Source organism: Balaenoptera physalus (assembly GCF_965194825.1).
Source record: "Balaenoptera physalus genome assembly, chromosome: 13".
Lineage (NCBI taxonomy): Eukaryota > Metazoa > Chordata > Mammalia > Artiodactyla > Balaenopteridae > Balaenoptera > Balaenoptera physalus.
Genome location: NC_138892.1, coordinates 95,757,685 through 95,782,178, shown reverse-complemented (window position 1 = coordinate 95,782,178; position 24,494 = coordinate 95,757,685). Strand labels below are relative to the sequence as shown.

General features: G+C 35.6%; 1 protein-coding gene across 13 annotated transcripts in view; it reads right to left on the bottom strand.

Moving 5' to 3' along the window:
• Positions 1-24,494, bottom strand: part of EPS8 (EGFR pathway substrate 8, signaling adaptor) — a 211,352-nt gene that overhangs the window by 69,579 nt on the left and 117,279 nt on the right. For 12 of the 13 annotated variants that reach the window (XM_082421931.1, XM_082421930.1, XM_082421937.1 and 9 more), the window contains 2 exons: positions 6,726-6,799; positions 4,714-4,787 (listed from right to left, as the gene is read on the bottom strand). In XM_082421931.1, the coding sequence (XP_082278057.1) occupies positions 4,714-4,787; positions 6,726-6,784 (133 nt within the window). In that variant the 5' untranslated portion in view covers positions 6,785-6,799. Of the gene's footprint in view, positions 1-261; positions 337-4,713; positions 4,788-6,725; positions 6,800-24,494 lie in introns of those variants that run through there. The other variant, XM_082421934.1, reaches the window with a different exon arrangement.

The following is a 24,494-nucleotide window of genomic DNA, read 5'->3' as shown; positions in this document are numbered from 1 at the left end:
GGAAAGTTTACAGTCAAGTCAATCATAGAGAATGAACTGTATAGTTTATGGATTACTTATGCTCACTTCTTACCAGTACCTCCCTGAGAAGAACAAAGAAAAGCAGGGAAAAAACATATATTTTCCTACTTGCTAACATCACAAAAACGTTCAAACTTAAGGTAAAATGAAACTACCTTTTACAACCTGGCCTCCCAACAATACTATAAATGTTGGTCATGGCAATAAAGTATTACTAAATGATAATTCTGTGAAACTTACATTTTTCTGGAGACAGGATGACTTTAAACAGCTGATTATTTATGGTAAATGGTCATATTCCAAATCCAGCAATATCTAATTTAAAGGAAAGTTATTTTTCTAGGAAGTTCAGCTGTTCAGCACACAGCAAAGAATCTACACTTAAATAAAATAAGCCCTCTGAGTGGCACACAGAGATGTCACAATGTCTAATATTAAAATTTGCGCATTTTAATGCATACGGGGGAGGACTCTCAATTCCCCACTCAGAACCTATGTACACTACTCACAAGATTTCCTATTGGTTTCTCAGCCCACACATATCAGAAGCAATGCTAGAAGCAGGCATGCTACCAACAGGGAAAAGTTCATATGGGGTTATTAAAGCTGCTTGGGACCCAGACACATGGAAAAAACAGCCTCAGATACTCCAAAGGGAAAAGATCCTGAATGATTTGGTGTAAAGGTAAGGAATGCAGCCTCAGAGCACATGGCAGTACACAAGCTCGTGTGCACAACACTGACCCTCTGAGTCATGGACAAGAGATTACAGGAGCCACGGCCCCAACAGAAGGGAATTTTTAATACTTTTTACAAGCATTTCCCTTAAAAGCAATGTTAAAGCTTCAAGACATTGACAAGCAGGCTAGCCGGAAAAAAATGTATCACATTTTCAATTCCCTGATTAACAGCAGCCAAATGAAATGTTACTGTCATGGGATAAGAAAAGAAAGAAATCCTAGGAGAGAGAAATTAATACGTATTTCCTATTTATGTTGTCAGGGACTTTAGTGACGCAGAGCCTCTGACATGGCTGGCTTTGAAATTTCTTGTACAATAATAAAGAAAGGACAGTATAAGGTTATTAAAACTGCAGCACATTTTAACCATTTTCCTTGAATCAATTAACACATATCTAAAAGAAGCTAACTTATTGTCATAATTGTGTAGTTTGCATTTACAGGATTTATAAAAAAAAAAATTTCTAGTGATATCTGGAATGTAAGCTTAAAAACATATGATGAAGATTACCCCTTGATCCTGTCAAAGTATCACTGTGATTAGATGTATGACATCATCTGGAGGTAACAGTAAAATATTAAATTTGAGAGCCTTGATGAATCTGAGGGCCCAGGACAAAAAGTGACTCTCCTATGCCCTTCCTCACTGCCATGATAGGCTCATTGCTTCTATTTTTTCATATAAACTTATCACAATATTATTATCGTTTCTATTTTGTAGTTGAGGAAACTGGGACCAATAGGTTAAACCATTTGCTCAAAATGGCAGCCCTTTGGTAGAAAGTGCCATGATTCAGCCACAGATCGTTTGGCCTCCCAAACCCATGCCTCTCTCAGAGTCATCCTGAAGCAATCTGGATGGCACATTATGGTGTCAGACTGAAAAGTGTTCTCATAAAAAAGACCAAGCTGCATAAAACTCCTGATACAGTAACTAGCCTGTGGTCAGTGTATAAAAAACAGCGGTCATTACCGTGAAACTCATGCTGCAGTGCACTAAATAATACCTTCATATCCCAGAGAAGTCCATGTACCAGCCATGAAAACAAATGAATTCTTGAAGGATTTATTCAACTGGTTTAATCACTGTGAAAGGAGAAATCTTCAAGAAAATGCATACATTGTGACACAGTAAATGACATTACAAATCTCTCCTTTACCAACTTTCTAGTTACAAAAAGAAAGTTAAAACTATGCAGATTGGGAGGTGAAACACTCCCAATGTTAACTAAATATAGTTAAAACTTCAAATAGAATTTGTTCATTGCAAAGGTTTGTTCAAAACCCGGACATGTTTGTGCACTGTCATTCATGCATCGGACCATTCATTCCATAGGCATTTACTGGGAGCCCGTCGGAGAGAAGGCATACTGTGTGTGTGTGTTTGTGGACAGAGAGCTGGGAGGGAGAGGTGAGTATTAGCTACAAGGAGGACTGAAACATTACCTGCAACTTCAAGGGACTTAAAACCCTCTGACTTCTAAGCCTAATACACTGCTGAGTATTCTCTCGTCCGTATAAATGTCTCTTGCATTTGCCCCTTTCCATCCCTCTATTTATGTCCTCTGTTTTACCAATATGCTGTTCATTGGCCTCACACTACACAAGATTAACTGTTATATTTTCTCGCCATCAAGATTTTTAAAGTTCTGTGACTTTGACAAATTACCTCACCTTAAAAAGGAGCCTCAGCTTGCTTTATACGTAAAAGGGGAGAGATAAAAATTTACTGCTTAAAAGCTAAAGATTCAATCATTGGAGCTATGATTTTATGAAATTGCTCCCAACACAAAATAAACATTAACATTTGCAGGTGAGTACTACTTTTTATTCCTTATTCCTTTCTTAGCTTTCTGAAAATAGACTTTTGGATCTATGGTATTTGTGAGATGATTAATACTTTTTCTCCTTAACAAAAATCTTCCGGCTATTATTTAGATATCTGACTTACCTACATTATTTAGGTCTCTGATTCACCTACTTCCATCCACGCTCATCAAATCCATGCTCAACTGCTACCAGAGTGATCCAAGACAGATATGACCTATTATTCCCCCAGTTAAAAACACTTCAATGGCCATTCCTTGTAAACAATGTCCATATGCCTTAGTGTGATTTTTCCCAGTGTTGTCCGTGTTTATTTTTCCCATCTTATTTCCCGGTGCACCACCTTGAATCCTCCAGTTAACACTTAACTGTTTGCAACTCATTGATGCATTGTATTCATTCTACAGGTATTTACGGAGCATAAGTTATACATTAGCCACTGTGCGAAGCTTAGGGAATCCTGAAGTAAACAAGGCAAATGTGGCCCACCTTCACAGAGCTTATAGTCTAGTTTAAAAAGGGTTCATACAGCTGTTTACAGCACCCTCCAGCCCCACAAATGCCTGGAGAAGTTCAGAGTTTAATCTCTGTATGAAATCCCTCCTGCCTACCTGCCCTGCTCACATAGAAGAGCTGACCCTGCCCACCTCCTCCATCTGCACCTCATACACATTGCCATCCAAGCTTATCCAGCACTTTATTATAACAATACATGCACGAGTCTACCTCACCAAGACAGTGCACAAGTAATGACCATCTCCTATTCATCTTTGAAATGAATCAAAGGACATGGAAACAGAGACTGTGAAGATCATGGCCAAGCACACAGAAACACGTTAATAACTTTCTGTCTAGAAATGAAAGACTGAAGGAATTGATTATCTTTGCAAAAACAAAAAAAAAGGTTTTCCCTTTTCAGTTTCTTCAAGTCATTCTGTAGAGTGCAAGTCCCTTAAGGTCAAGGACCATATGTTACCGGCCCTGTGCTGGGCACATACTAAACACAAAATAAGTATTTGTTGAATATATTCTCTAGATATACAGTTCATAATGACTAGGCCATGGTAAGAATGTCACAATATCGTACTCAAGAGAACTGAAACCAACGCTAATCAGATTGACAAGGCCACAAGAAAATGTTATCTATGTACGGTATAAAATCCATTTTATGAGTGTATAATTTGAGTCCTAAAGTCTAGTCACTGGATATACAGGCAGAGAAAGAATCACAAAACCTTAGAATGAGTCATTCTTACACAGCCAAGATACTGTAGCTCTAGGTGATGTAAAAAGAAAAGAATTACAAATTTAGAAAATGCTATTGGTTCCTATAGTAGATAATAACAATAATAGCAAATATATACAGTGTTTTTTGCTTGCCAGGCACTGTTCAAAGCATTTTACATGTACTAACTCATTAAATTCTCCTGTCAACCCTACAAGATATCTCCATTATACACACAAGCAAAATGAGGGACAGACAGGTAAAGTAATTTGCTCAGCTAATAACTGGATTTGCACCCAGGACGTCTGGCTCCAGTGTCTTTGCTCTTAACCACAATACTAGTCTCATTCTTTATGGTTGCATAATAATAAAAGGCCATGCAGACCCTGTGAAAGCAAATGCCTTCCTAAACATATGTGGTATATTTCAGGAGATCTTAACTTCTTTGTAGTATTGACTTCTATTTTATATTTGAAGTTTAAAAAAAAAACAACAGTATTTACAAGTGAGACAATAGAGGGAGGACAATGGAAGTTAGAGAAGGATCTGAAAGAAATTATATAAGGGCTGTTGGTCATACTGTAATACTACCTAAACAAACATACCATACATAATTAGATGGGAAAATCCACCTAAGGTACTGGTACCATGCTAAAAGACTCCTTAGAAAGTACTGAATACATTTCGTCTGTAGTTCTAAATTGTATGACAGCCAGCAGAGATTACGGCTTTGGTAGCTTCTGTAAAAATTATTTTTAAAATAATCCTTACGTATCAATCACTACTTCATTCCCAATAATATAAACAAGGCATGGGTTCAAGCTATGGCTTTGAGCAAGTCATTCATAAAAAGTAAGTAGTTAGAAATAGAATTATACCCCATTAAATACACAAACATACCATAGAGAGCCTTCGCACTTGTTCTTGAACTGTGTTCTCTGTCCATGGAAAAGGTGGGTGATGATCCGTAGCCACTGTAAAAAAAAACAAAAAACAGGTCATCGTGCTGAGTTAGAGTCCAAAGTAAGCAATAAAATGTCAAAACTACAAATAAAAATTCCAGTGCACCGCAATCACCATGTGTTTTTAAAGAACATATAGAGTTTATACAACCGGCTCTGTAAAAAAGAGCCAGATACTGATGCGGTCAAGAAGTAGGCTATTGGATCCTGACCCACCGTGGATGGAGGCGGGTACAAACTGCAACCTTCTCTCAAATATCAAGTCAGAACCACAGCCAAGGAGATTCAACAAGGTTGAAGCTGCCTTAGAAGAATTTAAGTTTGCCATACTAAATTGAGTTGTGAGCAGTGATCCAATCATAAAAACTTCTCAATCATTTAAACTGTAATGAAATAGACACTATTTTCACAAATACTTAAAATGCAGTTAATGAAAATAACACGTTATCGTTAAATTTGACCAGCTTTACCGGGTACTTCTAGCTTACTGTTGCTGTTATGTGAAGTAAACATATTATTTGAATTTTTAAAATTTATTCAGTAAACATTTATTAAGCCCTAAAATCTAGAAGAATGAGGGGTAAGGCGGGGTTGGGGGAGGGTATTGTTAATAAAACAAGTAAAAAAAAGTTAAAAAAAAAGAAAAATAAATAAATAAAAATAAAACAAGTAAAATGGTTACAACAGAATGTGACATCTGGGTCAAACTAAGAGATATAACATCAAATAAGGACTAAATTTTTATAAGGGTGCCCAAGAAGGCTTCACTGGCATTTAAGCAGAATCTAAAAGAATGGAAAGCAGCTCTAGAGGCAGGTGTAGAATTAAGTGAGGAAAAAGCATGTCGATCTGGCTCAAGAACTAGCATGACGCCCGAGGAGAAAAGCATCTAGTGGGATGTGCTTGCAAGAAATGAATGACTCGAGAAGTAGGAAAGGCAAATAGAGGGCTTAAGGATTAAATTTCTATTCTCTAGATGGAGTAAATATCTTTATACAGGGAAGTAACATGATCCAAACAACTTTTTAAGAAAGATAATCCAGGAATTAATGGCAAGGTAACCAGACGGAAAGGTGCTGCAAAAATTCAGGTAGGAGACAAAGGCCACAAATAAAGTTAGAAGAGAAAGAATAGTTCGGGATAGAATCAAGAGTTCCTTAATAGAAGAAATTACAATAAATTCATGATTAAACGGATATTTGTTATAAGAAAAAGGAAAAAATTGAGGGTGTGGCGAAACTTTCTGGCTTGAATAAATTGATGGACAAGATGAAGATAGCCCTTGACATACTCCCCTGGTGTCTCTTACTGACCAACACCAAAGGGATTTGCAATCATCTTTGTAAAGAGAAAGGTGAAGCAGTGTGAACAACCTGGTTCTGAAAAATGTGAATAACGTGGCTGTGAAAAATAAGGAACTCTATACCATGATGGCCAATAGAAAATAACAACAATATTAACCACAATATATAAGGCAATGGCCACTTACATCAGGGCGGTGATTTCAAATTATATCTAAAGCCATAGGGGCTTGTCTTTTTTTGTTTTACACAATGGTAAATGTCTTGAGAGACTGGACTAGATGACATTTAACTTTCCTCAAATGCAAATATTTTACGAATAATGAAAAGAGAATGCTCCAGAGAAAGTGAAAGCTATGAAGTAGAGTATGCATGCAACTATGGAAAGCAATCATACGTAAAATACCAGAACAAAACGTCTTCTATTAGATCACTATCACTGGGGTTGATATTACTTAACCATCTTTTTCTTATGAGTCACAGTAAACTTTTAACAATAACATATCTTAGTGTTAGAAAGAAATTATATATTGAGGAATGAACTGCATAAAGAAATGAAAGAGAGCTTTTCATTGAAAATACAAAACAATTAAAACCACCAAATCAAATGTAAAAAACCAAGAAATTAAACATAAAATTTCCAACTTACTTCATTTGAGATGGATACATTCCAAAACCACTGGGATGATTAGAAATATGACCATTCATTGTGACTTTAATGTTCTGAAAAAAGAAAGGTACATGGATTGAAGGCAGTAAAGAGGTTGAGACATCTCAGTTTTAAAGTTTTTCATTCAACAAAATATGTGTCACTTCCAGGATGATGCTAGAAATATAAAGATCTCCACCCTCAAAGAGCTCAGGCTCCAGAAGTACAGATGGACATATAAACAAAGATCAACATTTAACATTAATATACTAAAATTGTAAGCAAATAAAAGTGAGAAAAGAAAAATTTTAAATATAGTTCTGAACCCTCTAACTACATAAACATAATTCTATAGTCTACTCAACCTCATCATTGTCAGTTTTATGAAATGTTACTTTGTTTAATGTTTCATTATGAAAGTAATATAAGCTCATGAAATTAAAAAACTTGAGAAATATGGAAAATACAAAAAAGTACGGAGGGGAAAAATATCACCCAGAGCCCTATCATTTAAAGATAACCATTAGAGGTTCCTTAAAGAACTAAAAATAGAACTACCATAGGACCCAGCAATCCCACTACTGGGCATATACCCTGAGAAAACCATAATTCAAAAAGAGTCATGTACCACAATGTTCATTGCAGCTCTATTTACAATAGCCAGGCCATGGAAGCAACCTAAGTGTCCATCGACAGATGAATGGATAAAGAAGATGTGGCACATATATACAATGGAATATTACTCAGCCATAAAAAGAAACAAAATTGAGTTATTTGTAGTGAGGTGGATGGACCTAGAGTCTGTCATATAGAGTGAAGTCAGAAACAGAAAAACAAACACAGTAGGCTAACACATATATATGCCATCTAAAACAAAAAAAAAAGGTTCTGAAGAACCTAGGGGCAGGACAGGAATAAAGACACAGACATAGAGAATGGACTTGAGGACATGGGGAGGGGGAAGGGTAAGCTGGGACGAAGTGAGAGAGTGGCATGGACTTATATATACTACCAAATGTAAAATAGATAGCTAGTGGGAAGCAGCCGCATAGCACAGGGAGATCAGCTTGGTGCTTTGTGGCCACCTAGAGGGATGGGATAGGGAGGGTGGGAGGGAGATGCAAGAGGGAGGAGATATGGGGATATATGTAAATGTATAGCTGATTTACTATGTTATAAAGCAGAAACTAACACACCATTGTAAAGCAATTATACTCCAATAAAGATGTTAAAATAAATAAATAAATAAAAATAACCATTTAACAGTCCTGTCAATATCCTCCAGTCTTTTTTCCTGTATCTAGTTCTACTTCCTTCCTTCCTTCCTTCCTTCCTCCCTCCCTTCCTTCCATTTTCTTATTTCCTTCTTTCAAAGCACATTTGACAACATCCTATGTATACACTTGGATACACCTCTTTTTTCAAGACGGTATTCATTTACACAATCCTTTTACTTTTCACAAGAAAACAACTTTTTAAATTAACACCAGATATTTATCTTCAGAAACCAATTTTAATGTTTCACAAATTGAACAAATTTCCTTCAAACAAGATAAATGCAAATAAGTAAAACTTCCTTACTGCCAAATCCAATGGCCTTTTTTGTTTTCTCCTAGACAGTACAGCTACACCTGAATTATTTCTATTCACCCCTGAACATGTGGCCCTTCCTGCTTTCTGTGGCACTAAACTATTTTGGATCTTGTCTTACTTTTCTGACTTTTGTATACATTACATTACTATGTCTTTTCAATAACTGAGAGGTAGGTAGGACATATCCCAGCTTTATTATAAGACAAAGGCAAAGAGTAGAAATATTCACAACTACTGTGTGAGTTATTTGTCAGGTACTATGATGGATCCTGGCACTACCAAGGTGATCAAAAGAGACATAGTCCTAGCTTTGGGCCAATAGTCTAGTGGGAAAAACATGCATTTAGTGAATAAATATAAAATTTTAAATTGTTGTTACTATCACAAAGGGAAAATTCAGGGTCACTTGGGGGGGTATATAATATGGGAACTTAATTCAGATTGAGAGGGCACAGAAAGCCTGCATAAAGAATATTCAAGACCTAGTAACTTCCAGTTAATTCTTTCTCATTCTTCACATTTCAATTCAATCACCGTGTCCTCAGGGAAGCATTTACTGACCTCTGTGAATAGACAAAAGCCCACTATCAGATACTCTCAGCACTATAGACAATTTTTCAAACTATTTACCACAGTTGTAATTTCTCATTTGTTTAAATTAATTCCTGATTCTTCACTAGACTTTAAGCTCCATAAGGGCAGAGAGTTTTGTTTGATGACTGCTGTTTCTTAAGCAGTATGAATAGTACAAAATATTTAATATTTGAATTAAATATTAATTCAAATAAAGAAAGAAGGAGAGTCCACGTCCTACTCTTCAAAGAGTTTATTGTATTCTTAAGGATACAAAACCAATCCATATGAAACACAGAGTAAATAAGTCCCAATGTATGAGGCTCTATTTTAAACCTACTAGAGGTTCTGAGATAGGAAAAGCAAGGCAACTGCCATAATTTTTTGAAGGGCTGGCACTTGACCTAGTCCTTAAAGAATGGATAGGATTTATAAAGGTCCTCAAAACACTCAAGTTTTTTTTTTTTAATTTATTATTATTTTTTAATTTTATTTATTTTTGGCTGTGTTGGGTCTTCGTTGCTGCGTGCGGGCTTTCTCTAGTTGTGGCGAGCAGGGGTTACTCTTTGTTGCGGCGCGCGGGCTTCTCACTGCAGTGGCTTCTCTTGTTGCGGAGCACGGGCTCTAGGAGCGCGGACTTCAGTAGTTGTGGCATGCAGGCTTCAGTAGTTGTGGCACGGGCTTAGCTGCTCCATGGCATGTGGGATCTTCCCGGACCAGGGCTCGAACCCATGTCCCCTGCATTGGCAGGCAGATACTTAACCACTGCACCACCAGGAAAACCCAAAACACTCTTTAATTCAACCTTTCCTGAAGTCTTGTCCATATTTATTCACAGCTTAGAAGCAAATTTCCAAATTAAGGAACAAAGAAATATTGACCTCTAACATAGGTAAGTATTGCATCCATAAAATTACATTTATACTACATTATCGTTTCTGTTTTTATTATTGTTGTTTATTTTCCTTCAATTTATACTTAGATACAATCAGTGTACAGAGGTAAACCAATTCTCTGGGGAAAAATAAACCCCTGATTTGTAGTACTTCCTGATTTCCATGCTATAAGTATTCCCACCATGGCCCATTTCAAGCTAGCATTGGTTTAACAGCAGCTTACAAAATCCTAAATATTTCACAATTGTCTCTCACAAGGCTATAGAATCAAGAGAGAGCACATCACTGTTACATTCTAGAATTTGGGCCAGGACAGAGGTCTGGGATAACATTATGGATCTAGAGCTAAAGGTTAGGACAGAGGCTTTCACAGAAGCCTGGAACTTTAACACCATTTCTGGCACTAACTAGCCGAAGGAAGTCAATTAAGCCTCTGTCTCAATTTTCTCATCAGTAAAATAGAGATAATTCTTGGTCTTTCTAGCTCACAGGGCTAGTGAAAGATCAAATGAGATAGATGTACAAGTTTCTTCTAAAGTTAAAAAAAAAAAAAAAGTACTGTTTTAAAACAAGCTGGTTCATTCAGCACGTAAATTAAACCCCCAGGGTTTGTAGTGGTTTTGATCTAGTTTGCATTTTAAACCCATAGCAGGTGGTTTTAGTGAAAAGCGAGAGCCACAACCGTCTCAACTTTTTCATGTTTAATTCTTCATGACAGTCAAATAAATTCGTGGTTTGTGTTTTCTTTAAAATAGTGATCTGTCAGAATAAGAGACATTCGAAAAGGGAATAGAAAATGTTGATTTGCTAAACTGAATTTTAAATATGGAAACTTTTCTCTTTGGCAACCATAGTGTCATTTGTCAGAGATGCTCATGTAGCAACGTAGAAGCTTTCAGATATTTAAACACAGCAATACAGGGCACACCTTGCAAAGGAAACAATTACAAATGTTTGCTCCCCTTTAGGCTTTTAAGAGATATATCCAATTTATACCTATATGGACTATATGTATATATAATATAGAAGAACCATCAGTCTTACTGAGAAATTAGGTGCTTTTATTTTTATTAACTCTTAAAACAACTTAAAAACTGAGACAAAGTTTTTCTTTATTACTTTTAAGGACTCAAAAATTCAGTTAACTCTACTACATTAACTACTTAATTCTAAAAAAGTGTACACTAAAAAATTCATAATAGCTTCCAACAAATCTGAAATAAGAGCATCAGTTTCCTTATGAAAACACTTCGTCATAGTTACTATAATTTTCTCCTTATTTTCTCCAGCAAATAGCACTCCATGGCAATTACAAACATAAAAAAATGGTAAATTTAAGATCTCAGTTCAACATACCCAAAATGTTGAACACTGAAATTTTCAAAGGAAAGTAAATAGAATGTATGAAAATCATGGTAAGCAGAAACAAATGAGGCTATATTAAGGCTAAACCAGCAAGTTAAATTTATATTGGAAAGTTTAAGATCCCAAACATAAATAAATAAATAACAATTTATATTCCCGTTTCTTTTCTTCACTCTTGCTTGCATATGGTATCAATTTTCAAATTGATGAATGAGTTTGTAGTCATTACGCAGTGTTAGAATCCCGTCTACCCAATCTAGCTACCACACAATGACTTGTGCTCTCAGAAAAATGTTACAGACACCTTTTTGTTTATTTAAGTTTTTGTTAGTCTGTTTGGGTGTACCTACCTTGAAGTATCTGTATTTCAATTTCAGTTTAATTTAAGTCACATCTCTGGGTCTAAGTTATAACCAAAATAGGGGTGAGGAGATTGATTACATTATTTAGGGTTTTAACTAAAAGACCACTGAAATTTAATTTCTACCAATACTTTGTGACATTGTCTACTAGTGATTGCGCTTAATTTACTAAAAGACAAGAAAAAGTGCTTTAAACCTGCTAAATCATCACATATTCTGTCTCCTTCTGTGTCTTCTAGGAGTCACTTTTCAATACATCTTACCAGTACTGTTGTCTGTAGAGATGTCACCTTCTCTATTTCTCTATGTCATTTGGTCTAATATTTAGTAATAAAGAATTTGTGTGAGTGAATAAACTTAGGAAACTAATAACACTAAACTGTTATGATAACAGTAATAATAATGATGATGACAATAGTAGCTAACACTTGTGAAGGTGTCACAATAATTTCTAGGCCATATGGAAGCACAATATTTTCTCAAGGCCAATATCGATGTAGAAAGAGTAATTCTGTGCCTTAAAGGCACAATACCTTGTAATCACTTAAAATAATTAACTTGATTCCTCTTTTTTTATAATTCTGAGAAAAATCTTTGGCTGTTTATAGGTTAGGTCATAATTTGGGGGAAAATATATGTTCAATTCAGAATGTTGTTGGTTTAACAATTAGCTGAAGAAAAATCTTTGTTACTAAAATTTAATAAGCAGAAGAACTACAATCCTGCAGCCTGTGGAACAAAAACCACATTCACAGAAAGATAGACAAGATGAAAAGGCAGAGGGCTATGTACCAGATGAAGGAACAACATAAAACCCCAGAAAAACAACTAAATGAAGTGGAGATAGGCAACCTTCCAGAAAAAGAATTCAGAATAATGATAGTGACGATGATCCAGGACCTCGGAAAAAGGATGGAGGCAAAGATCGAGAAGATGCAAGAAATGTTAAACATAGACCTAGAAGAATTAAAGAACAAACAAACAGAGATGAACAATACAATAACTGAAATGAAAACTACACTAGAAGGAATCAATAGCAGAATAACTGAGGCAGAAGAATGGATAAGTGACCTGGAAGACAGAATGGTGGAATTCACTGCTGTGCAAAACAATAAAGAAAAAAGAATGAAAAGAAATGAAGACAGCCTAAGAGACCTCTGGAACAACATTAAACACAACAACATTCGCATTATAGGGGTCCCAGAAGGAGAAGAGAGAGAGAAAGGACCAGAAAAAATATGTAAAGGGATTATAGTCGAAAACTTCCCTAACATGGGAAAGGAAATAGCCACCCAAGTCCAGGAAGCGCAGCAAGTCCCATACAGGAGAAACCCAGGGAGCAACACACCGAGACACATAGTAATCAAATTGGCAAAATGACAAATAATATACAAGGGAACTTCCATAAGGTTACCAGCTGATTTCTCATCAGAAACTCTACAAGCCAGAAGGGAGTGGCATGATATACTTAAAGTGATGAAAGGGAAGAACCTAAAACCAAGATTACTCTACCCGGCAAGGATCTCATTCAGATACGACGGAGAAATTAAAAGCTTTACAGACAAGCAAAAGCTAAGACAATTCAGCGCCACCAAACCAGCTCTACAACAAATGCTAAAGGAACTTCTCTAAGTGGGAAACACAAGAGAAGAAAAGGACCTACAAAAACAAACCCAAAACAATTAAGAAAATGGTCATAGGAACATACGTATCGATAATTACCTTAAACGTGAATGGATTAAATGCTCCAACCAAAAGACACAGGCTTGCTGAATGGATACAAAAACAAGACCCATATATATGCTGTCTACAAGAGACCCACTTCAGACCTAGGGACACATACAGACTGAAAGTGAGGGGATGGAAAAAGATATTCCATGCAAACGGATATCAAAAGAAAGCTGGAGTAGCAATACTTATATCAGGTAAAATGGACTTTAAAATAAAGAATGTTACAAGAGACAAGGAAGGACACTACATAATGATAAACGGATCAATCCAAGAAAAAGATATAACAATTAAAATATATATGCACCCAACATAGGAGCACCTCAATACATAAGGCAACTGCTAACAGCTATAAAACAGGAAATCGACAGTAACACAATAATAGTGGGGGACTTTAACACCTCACTTTCACCAATGGACAGATCATCCAAAATGAAGATAAATAAGGAAACACAAGCTTTAAATGACACAATAGACCAGATAGATTTAATTGATGTTTATAGGACATTCCATCCGAAAACAGCAGATTACACTTTCTTCTCAAGTGCGCACGGAACATTCTCCAGGGGAGATCACAGCTTGGGTCACAAATCAAGCCTCAGTAAATTTAAGAAAATTGAAATCATATCAAGCATCTTTTCTGACCACAATGCTATGAGATTAGAAATGAATTACAGGGAAAAAACCGTAAAAAATACAAACATATGCAGGCTAAACAATACATTACTAAATAACCAAGAGATCACTGAAGAAATCAAATAGGAAATCAAAAAATACCTAGAGACAAATGACAATGAAAACACGATGATCCAAAACCTATGCGATACAGCAAAAGCAGTTCTAAGAGGGAAGTTTATAGCTATACAAGCCTACCACAAGAAACAAGAAAAATCTCAGATAAACAATCTAACTTTACACCTAAAGGAACTAGAGAAAGAAGAACAAGCAAAACCCAAAGTTAGCAGAAGGAAAAAAATAATAAAGATCAGAGCAGAAATAAATGAAAGAGAAACAAAGAAAACAATAGCAAAGAGCAATAAAACTAAAAGCTGGTTCTTTGAGAAGATAAACAAAATTGATAAACCATTAGCCAGACTCATCAAGAAAAAGAGGGAGAGGACTCAAATCAATAAAATTAGAAATGAAAAAGGAGAAGTTACAACAGACACCACAGAAATACAAAGCATCCTAAGAGAGTACTACAAGAAACTCTATGCCAATAAAATGGACAACCTGGAAGAAATGGACAAATTCTTAGAAAGGTATAATCTTCCAAGAGTGAACCAGGAAGAAATAGAAAATATGAACAGACCAATCACAAGTAATGAAATTGAAACTGTGATTAAAAATCTTCCAACAAACAAAATCCCAGGACCAGACGGCTTCACAGGTGAATTCTATCAAACATTTAGAGAAGAGCTAACACCCATCCTTCTCAAACTCTTCCAAAAAATTGCAGAGGAAGGAACACTCGCAAACTCATTCTATGAGGCCACCATCACCCTGATACCAAAACCAGACAAAGATACTACAAAAAAAGAAAATTACAGACAAATATCACTGATGAATATAGATGCAAAAATGCTCAACGAAATGCTAGCAAACAGAATCCAACAACACATTAAAAGGATCATACACCATGATCAAGTGGGATTTATCCCAGGGATGCAAGGATTCTTCAATATATGCAAATCAACCAATGTGATACACCATATTAACAAATTGAAGAATAAAAACCATGTGATCATCTCAACAGATGCAGAAAAAGCTTTTGACAAAATTCAACACACATTTATGATAAAAACTCTCCAGGGTGGGCATAGAGGGAACCTACCTCAACATAAAGGCCATATACAACAAACCTACAGCAAACATCATTCTCAATGGTGAAAAACTGAAACCATTTCCACTAAGATCAGGAACAAGACAAGGATGTCCACTCTCATCACTATTATTCAACATAGTTTTGGAAGTCCTAGCCACGGCAATCAGAGAAGAAAAAGAAACAAAAGGAATACAAACTGGAAAAAAAGAAGTAAAACTGTCACTGTTTGCAGATGACATGATACTATACATAGAGAATCCTAATAATGCCACCAGAAAACTACTCGAGCTAATCAGTGAATTTGGTAAAGTTCCAGGATACAAAATTAATGCACAGAAATCTCTTGCATTCCTATACACTAATGATGAAAAATCTGAAAGAGAAATTAAGGAAACACTCCCATTTACCATGGTAACAAAAAGAATAAAATACCTAGAAATAAACCTACCTAGGGAGACAAAAGACCTGTATGCAGAAAACTATAAGACACTGATGAAAGAAATTAAAGATGATACCAACAGAGGGAGAGATATACCATGTTCTTGGATTGGAAGAATCAATATTGTGAAAATGACTATACTACCTAAAGCAATCTACAGATTCAATGCAATACCTACCAAATTACCAATGGCATTTTTTACGGAACTAGAACAAAAAATCTTAAAATTTGTATGGAGACACAAAAGACCCCGAATAGCCAAAGTAGTCTTGAGGGAAAAAAACGGAGTTGGAGGAATCAGACTCCCTGACTTCAGACTACACTACAAAGCTACAGTACTCAAGACAGTATGGTACTGGCACAAAAACAGAAACATAGATCAATGGAACAAGATAGAAATCCCAGAGATAAACCCAGGCACCTATGGTCAACTAATCTATGACAAAGGAGGCAAGGATATACAATGGAGAAAAGACAGTCTCTTCAATAAGTGGTGCTGGGAAAATTGGACAGCTACATGTAAAAGAATGAAATTAGAACACTCCCTAACAACATACACAAAAATGAACTCAAAATGGATTTGAGACCTAAATGTAAGACCGGACACTATAAAAGTCTTAGAGGAAAACACAGGAAGAACATTCTTTGACATAAATCACAGCAAGATCTTTTTTGATCCACCTCCTAGAGTAATGGAAATTAAAACAAAAATAAACAAATGGGACCTAATGAAACTTCAAAGCTTTTGCACAGCAAAGGAAACCATAAACAAGATGAAAAGACAACCCTCAGAATGGGAGAAAATATTTGCAAATGAAGCAATGGACAAAGGATTAATCTCCAAAATATATAAAGAGCTCATGCAGCTCAATATTAAAAAAAACAAACAACCCAATCAAAAAAATGGGCAGAAGACCTAAATAGACACTTCTCCAAAGAAGACATACATATGGCCAAGAAGCACATGAAAAGCTGCTCAACATCACTAATTATTAGAGAAATGCAAATCAAAACTACAATGAGGTATCACCCCACACCAGTTAGAATGGGCATCATCAGAAAATCTACAAACAACAAATGCTGGAGACGGTGTGGAGAAAAGCGTACCCTCTTGCACTGTTGGTGGGAATGTAAATTGATGCAGCCACTATGGAGAACAGTATGGAGGTTCCTTAAAAAACTAAAAATAGAATTACCATATGATCCAGCAATCCCACTACTGGGCATATACCCAGAGAAAACCATAATTCAAAAAGACACATGCACCCCAGTGTTCATTGCAGCACTATTTACAATAGCCAGGTCATGGAAGCAACCTAAATGCCCATCGACAGATGAATGGATAAAGAAGTTGTGGTACATATATACAATGGAATATTACTCAGCCATAAAAAGGAACAAAACTGGGTTATTTGTTGAGACGTGGATGGATCTAGAGACTGTCATACAGAGTGAAGTAAGTCAGAAAGAGAAAAACAAATATCGTATATTAACACATGTATGTGGAACCTAGAAAAATGTTACAGATGAACCGGTTTGCAGGGCAGAAGTTGAGACACATATGTAGAGAACAAACATATGGACACCAAGGGGGAAAGCCGCGGGGGGGTGGGGATGGTGGTGTGATTAATTGGGCGATTGGGATTGACATGTATACACTGATGTGTATAAAATTGATGACTAATAAGAACCTGCTGCATAAAAAAATAAATAAAATTAAATTAAAAAACTAAAAAAAAACAACTAATACTAAACTTTCTTTGGGTTATTTGTATGGAAATATGTTAATATAAATGTTTCAGACATTACATGAAATTCCTAAAAATCTTATATGTTCTGGTGTAATGTTATAAGTCATAATTCTAGATATTTTTTTTAAATGTATACCTCAGAAATAACTAAATTTCCTTCTCAATTGCATTGTCATGAACTTTCATCAAATCTTTAACTGTGGTCATTTTTAAGTCTTTTGTCATTTACAGACAGTTCTGGGTGTACTCTGATGCTTTTGCAAAAATGTTCCTATAAAGGGGTTTCATGTTCAAGGAATTCATGGAAAAGACTCTGACAAGTACAGGTTTCTGGTAACTGACTATATTGCTGAACTGAATGAATAAGCATTTTCAGAACTCTAATGGAAAACTGATGAATTCATAAAAGTGCTAACAAAAGATCAAGATGAAAAAAAATTAATTACATGCGACTGAGTGAACTGATGAGGATGACTATAATTTTTGTGACTTTCTGTTTGAATAATAAAATAAAAAATAAAAAATTTAAAAAAATAAAAATTGAAGGTTTGCATCAAAAAAAATTTAATAAGCAACTAAAAAGAAACACTTTAGCCATAATTATATGTGTAATATTGTGACAGATTTGATAGAAAGGCCTAGTACAGAGAAGAATCATATATACCCTATTAGTACTATTTGAGTATTTCCCTCTAATTCTTGTTACACTGATGACATCATCAGTGCATATACACTGCTTGGATGTTAAACACTGGAAATGACTAATATCTCAGTTCAAAACATTGTTAATACTGTACTGATTTGGGAAACTGTGCTAATTTTAAAAAGCACAACTGTTATTCATCGACTGTTTACCCTGTACCAAGTATTGTGCTAAATGTTTTCTATCCGTTATCTTACTTAATCTTCACATTCATTTTTGAAGGAAGTACTATTTTCCATTTTATAGATGAAGAAATTGAGCTAAAGAGACTAGGTGCCATGTGTGTGTTATTCTGAAATTTTAAAAAATCATCTAATTTGGATTTTTTGTTTTTTTAGAACTTCTATTTAAAAATCTTCCCCAGCTTTATTGAGGTATACTTTTATATACCAAAAATTGCACATCTTTAATGTATACATGTTGATGAATTTGGACATATGCATACACTTGTTATACCATCAGTACCATCAAGGTAATAAACATATTCATCACCTCCAAAAAAAAAAAAAAAGTCTAGTATCATGAATGACTGAAGAGTGATGTCCTGTTTCTTGAATGTAATCAGAGGCAGAGAACAAAAAAGAGAAAACAACATTCAATGAGCCCCCACTTCACATGGCATTTTACAAACTTCATCTCATTCCATTCTTAGAATAACCTTTTGAGGTAGGTATTTTCTAAGTGAAATGACAGCCTCAAATAAATTGTCATTTGCCCAAGGGGTAACACAAGCAGCTAGAATTAGAACCAGGATTCCAATTCTGATCTGGCTGACTTATATCCAATTTTCTTTGCAGTAAGTTACACTGCTAGTTTGACCATTGTATACTCTCCAAAGGTTTTCAGTTCTTTTCACTCTGAGTGTTTCAATGATATTCTTTATTTTAGTCAACAATTTTTCTTAGAATAAAAAATGCTAATTTTGAAAGGGAAGAAGATTTACTTTATGGAAAGGGATATTACAATGGCAATAGTGCCACTTTTATGGAATGGCTTTATTGCTTCATAAACATATTGTTCACTGAAAAATGTGAAAAAGTGTCATCAGGTCTAAAAACACCACATATTAAAAACTATTAATTATAATATTGAAAATGATTAGTTAAGCTGAATCTAGCTTTGAGTCATAATTTTTCACTGGTTAAATATCTAAGTATTTACTTGTCTTACTTTCTTGGGTTAATTTTTTTTATCATAGTTGAGACAGTTTCTAAATATAAAAGGTCTTTTGAGTGTTTCATCCCCATGTGATACCTATAAATTTATCTGAATCATTTGTATTTCTTCCATTATGATTAAATATGTATTAAAGGGGGGGAGGAGAAAGTAAGCCTCTAATTTAGCTGGAATTTTCCAACAAAAAATAAAACTATGGTAGAAAAGGGAAAGAAATTCAGAAAGAAAAAAATTTTCTCAACTTCTGTCTATTACCAGGGCCCCTATCCCATGGAACCATACCCTGGGGTTGCGTGTAGGGAAAAGATGGTGGTTGGATCAGATCTTGAATTATTTCTTAGCAAGGTTGCCATGAAATTTCACAAGTGATATGAGGAATTTTAACTGAAATCTCCATATACTTATTTATGTATGATGCACTTATTTACATGTACTTTCCCTTTACAGGCTTGATAAAACCTTCTATGAAAATGTATACCTCCCACATTGTATTATTTCCATGATTAACAGTGAACTTACAGACAGTCTTATATAATGGTTGCTACAATAAACTGACTTTTGTTTCGTTCTGTTTTTATTTCCATTACTCTAGGAGACGGATCCAAAAAGATATTGCTGAGATTTATGTCAGAGTGTTGTGCCTATGTTTTCCTCTAGTGTTTTTATAGTATCTGCTTTTCCATTTAGGTCTTTAATCCATTTTGAGTTAATTTTTGTGTATGGTGTTAGAGAATGTTCTAATTTCATTCTTTTACATATAGCTGTCCAGTTTTCCCAGCACCACTTATTGAAGAGACTGTCTTTTCTCCATTGTATATGCTTGCCTCCTTTATCATAGATTAACTGACCATAGGTTTATTTCTGGGCTTTCTATCCTATTCCATTGATCTATATTTCTTTTTTTGTGCCAGTACCATACAGTTTTGATGACTGTAGCTTTGTAGTATAGTCTTAAGTCAGGGAGCCTGATTTCTCCAGCTCTGTTTTTCTTTCTCAAGATTGCTTTGGCTATTCAGGGTCTTTTGCGTTTCCACACAAATTTAAAAATTTTTTGTTCTAGTTCTGTGAAAAATGCCACAATAAACTGACTTTTAAAGGACCATATACTTTATCAGTGGAAGTTTTTGACTCAAAAGCACCCTGTGATGCAATTGATCAGCTAAAGGAGGTCCAAGTGCCTCCTCACTACTGCCACCTCTTAAAGAGATTGTCACTCACTACATCATGTGCACTTGAGGTCTAATTAAAACTGCAGCTAAGTTCTGTTTTTTAAAATTTTTTTATAATAAACTTTTAAATTTCTGAATCATTTTAGATTTACAGAAAAGTTGTAAAGCCAGCACAGAAAGTTCTTGTATACCCCAATCCCTTATTCAGACAAGATCTGAGTTAGCTTTAGTTCTGTGCTGGGCATAGAATACTGCTAAAAAAGAAAGAAAGGAAGGAAGAAAGGAAGGAAGGAAGGAAGGGAGGGAGGGAGGGAGGGAGGGAAAGGGAAGAAAAGAAAGGAAGAAAGGAAGAAAGAAGAAAGAAAGGAAGAAAGGAAGAAAGGAAGGAAGGAAGGAAGGGAGAAAGAAAAGAGAGAAAGAAAGCAAGTGAAATCAGGGCATGAGAGAGATCCCAGCCCTTAACAAAAACCCTAGCTACCACCACCAAAAGATGATCAGAACTTTAAAAAGTAAACATTATCTAAGAAGTTCAAATCTTCCCAGAAGCAAAAAGTTGTTGGAACAGATTCTCAAGAAGAGGTAGGAGAATATTCACTGTGGACATTTTCTCTCAGGGTAAAAATAAAAGTATAACTTTTTCTGTCAATTCATTTCTCAATTGAGCAGAATTCAGAGAAGAACATTTTGGAAAAATAAGTTAAGAAGACCATCTCACCCCCCCCACCCGCCCCACCCCCAGTAATTTTTTTTCAAATCTCTACTTTTTGTAAATCAACCTTGAGGGTTAGTATTTACTGATATTCTATGAACCTTGGTGGAAGGTTTCCAAAGTTAAACTTTGTGCCGTTGACTAATGCAAAACAAAAGCCACTGAGGAATTAGGATCTCATACGACATATTTTTATTGCTAGACATCCTTTTTCCATAGTAGTGCCATATGCTAAATTAGTACAGGTCAATATATCTTACAAAGGCAAACAAAGCGTTATCTGGGCCTGACGTAACCCAGCTGGGTGGAGAGATAGAAAAATATGTTCGAAAATTATCTTTAATGAAATCGAAACTCTTGAATTCAAATTTCATTATGATGTATTAAATGGCCCCTAAAAATAGTAAATCAAAAACCTTACAGGTATGACAGACTCCATCCACCTCACTACAAATAACTCAATTTTGTTTCTTTTTATGGAGAGTAATATTCCATTGTATATATGTGCCACATCTTCTTTATCCATTCATCCAATGATGGACACTTAGGTTGCTTCCATGTCCTGGCTATTGTAAATAGAGCTGCAATGAACATTTTGGTACATGACTCTTTTTGAATCATGGTTTTCTCAGGGTATATGCCCAGTAGTGGGATTGCTGGGTCGTATGGTAGTTCTATTTTTAGTTTTTTAAGGAACCTCCATACTGTTCTCCATAGTGGCTGTATCAATTTACATTCCCACCAACAGTGCAAGAGTGTTCCCTTTTCTCCACACCCTCTCCAGCACTTATTGTTTCTAGATTTTTTAATGATGGCCATTCTGACCGGTGTGAGATGATATCTCATTGTAGTTTTGACTTGCATTTCTCTAATGATTAATGATGTTGAGCATTCTTTCATGTGTTTGTTGGCAATCTGTATATCTTCTTTGGAGAAATGTCTATTTAGGTCTTCTGCCCATTTTTGGATTGGGTGAGGTGGATGGAGTTAGAGTCTGTCATACAGAGTGAAGTAAGTCAGAAAGAGAAAAACAAATACAGTAATGCTAACACATATATATGGAATCTAAGGAAAAAAAAAAAAAGGTCATGAAGAACCTAGTGGCAAGACGGGAATAAAGACACAGACCTACTAGAGAATGGACTTGAGGATATGGGGAGGGGGAAGGGTAAGCTGTGACAAAGTGAAAGTGGCATGGACATATATACACTACCAAATGTAAAATAGAGAGCTAGTGGGAAGCAACCGCATAGCACAGGGAGATCAGCTCTGTGCTTTGTGAGCACCTAGAAGGGTGGGATAGGGAGGGTGGGAGGGAGGGAGATGCAAGAGGGAAGAGATATGGGAACATATGTATATGTTTAACTGATTCACTTTGTTATAAAGCAGAAACTAACACACCATTGTAAAGCAATAATACTGCAATAAAGATGTTAAAAAAAAAAAAAACCTTACAGGTACAGTGAGAAGAGTTCTAACCCACGGATGAGATATAACATTTTAATATTTAACTACCCTGTTGCCACATGATTACCTTCCTCGGTATTACCTAGAGCAACGGATGTTAAACAATAAACTAAACGTGGCAGGTGATTCACTCTGAATTTTCAGTACAGCTCCTTAAGAGGACCAATGGTTTACAAACTGTACAACATAATTTTAGAAATGGTCACAACCCACAAAGTGAGAAATGTCACCTTTAAGCAACTGTTATGCTGAATGCATCCCACTTTTCCAAAACATAAATACATCTCCCTAAGGTTATTAGAAATAAAAATGCTTAATTGTTAAACGATACAGGACTTTGTTTTTAAGAAATGCAATTCTGTACAAATGAAGGTTAAATCAAGCTTTCTGATGTATTATAATGTACATGTTTACATCACTCCCAAACTGCTTCTCAGATATTTTATAAAAAGATGTTACTTCTCATCTCAACTTCATCTCTCTCTGCCTGCCATACCACTCAAACATTGATTATTTTGATAAAAAATCATAGAGGTCCCATATCTTATCAAAGACTATTCATTATTTCAATTTGTTTGATCTGTTTTAGCAAGATATGGTTTCACAGATCCAAATACCAGCATAATGGTTACACAGGGACAGGTATTTTGCTCTAATAGAATACTTTGTGTACTGTTTTAGGTATCAGAGTGTACCAAGTTCAACATACATAACTTTATAAGCCCATGGAAATTTCATGACTAGGCAGATAAGGTAAAATTCTCAGATCATGCTTAACTGCTTCTTATTCCTATTATTCAATACAGCTCAATATTTTGTTGACAAATATAAAAATGCACTCCTTTCAAAATACTGTTTTTCATTTATCTTCAGAAATGGAGGCAGTCCTAATATGCTGTTAGAAAGTGATGCAACCAAGAATAGTCCAAAAACAAAGCCAATTCCAGTAATCATCTACATTTGGCTGAATATAAAAATAACTGATTGTCAGTAGATACTTTTACTAAGAAAACAAATCCCTGGCACCCCATCCAACTCACAGAAGACCTAAGACTAACAAAGATTTCCTTGAAAACTTGCCCATCTTACACGGAAATTTTAAGAGAAAGAAAAGGTGTATTTAGGAAATGAGCATATTACAGACAATGTAAGGACAGCATTGTATAAAGTTCAGGAGAAGCTAGAATAGGAGTGGGTCTCCAGAACAAAATCTCCCTCAAAGAAGGACTGAATCAAAGAAGGAAAGACAAAGACCTTTAGAAATGTATGTTTATAGTACAATGTGGCAAGTAGACAGGCAGAAGGCAAGGTGGGCACCTCCTGCTGGGAAGGGGAGGGCATTCAGTTCCTAAAAGCCTTCCTTCAGGTTTTGATGCATGAGCCAGGTAAGCCAGAAGAGAAAAGGGAAGAGCAAAGACAAGAAACAGCTTCATACAGTTAGGAAACCACCAGCAGTTCAGAGTTACTTAGAATAACTTAAGAAGTAGGAAGTAATGAGGGATGAAGCTGGAGATAGAGTGAGAATGCACATCACAGAAGGCAACATTACATTTATATCAAATTTGGTTAGACCAAAGTTTAGTGCATTGTGTCTGTGCAATTGCCATTCACAGTAGGCTAGGGTTAAATTTCCTTTTTTGTACAACCTTTTCTCTTTATTAGAGTTAATAATTATTTTACCTTCCACCCTTAGTTCTCCTATGTACTTTTATTAATTTCATCCCTTTACTCTCTACCAGAAGTGTCTCCTTTGAGTACATTTAAACACCATCTATTCCATCATTTTTATCTTTCTGCGGGCATCTCTCTCTGATCTCTATATATTCCTGTCACAGTCGGAATCAATGACTCTCTAAGCCTCCTGCACAGCTTTTGTCGTGGTACCCAAATTCAACATCTTCTTGTTCATTACCTTCATCTTTCTCCTATCTTAGATCCTTGTTTCCTGGATCCCGAGTCTCTCCCTTTCCTATTTTTACTTTATCTTGGAAAAGCACATACTTCTGGAGCTTC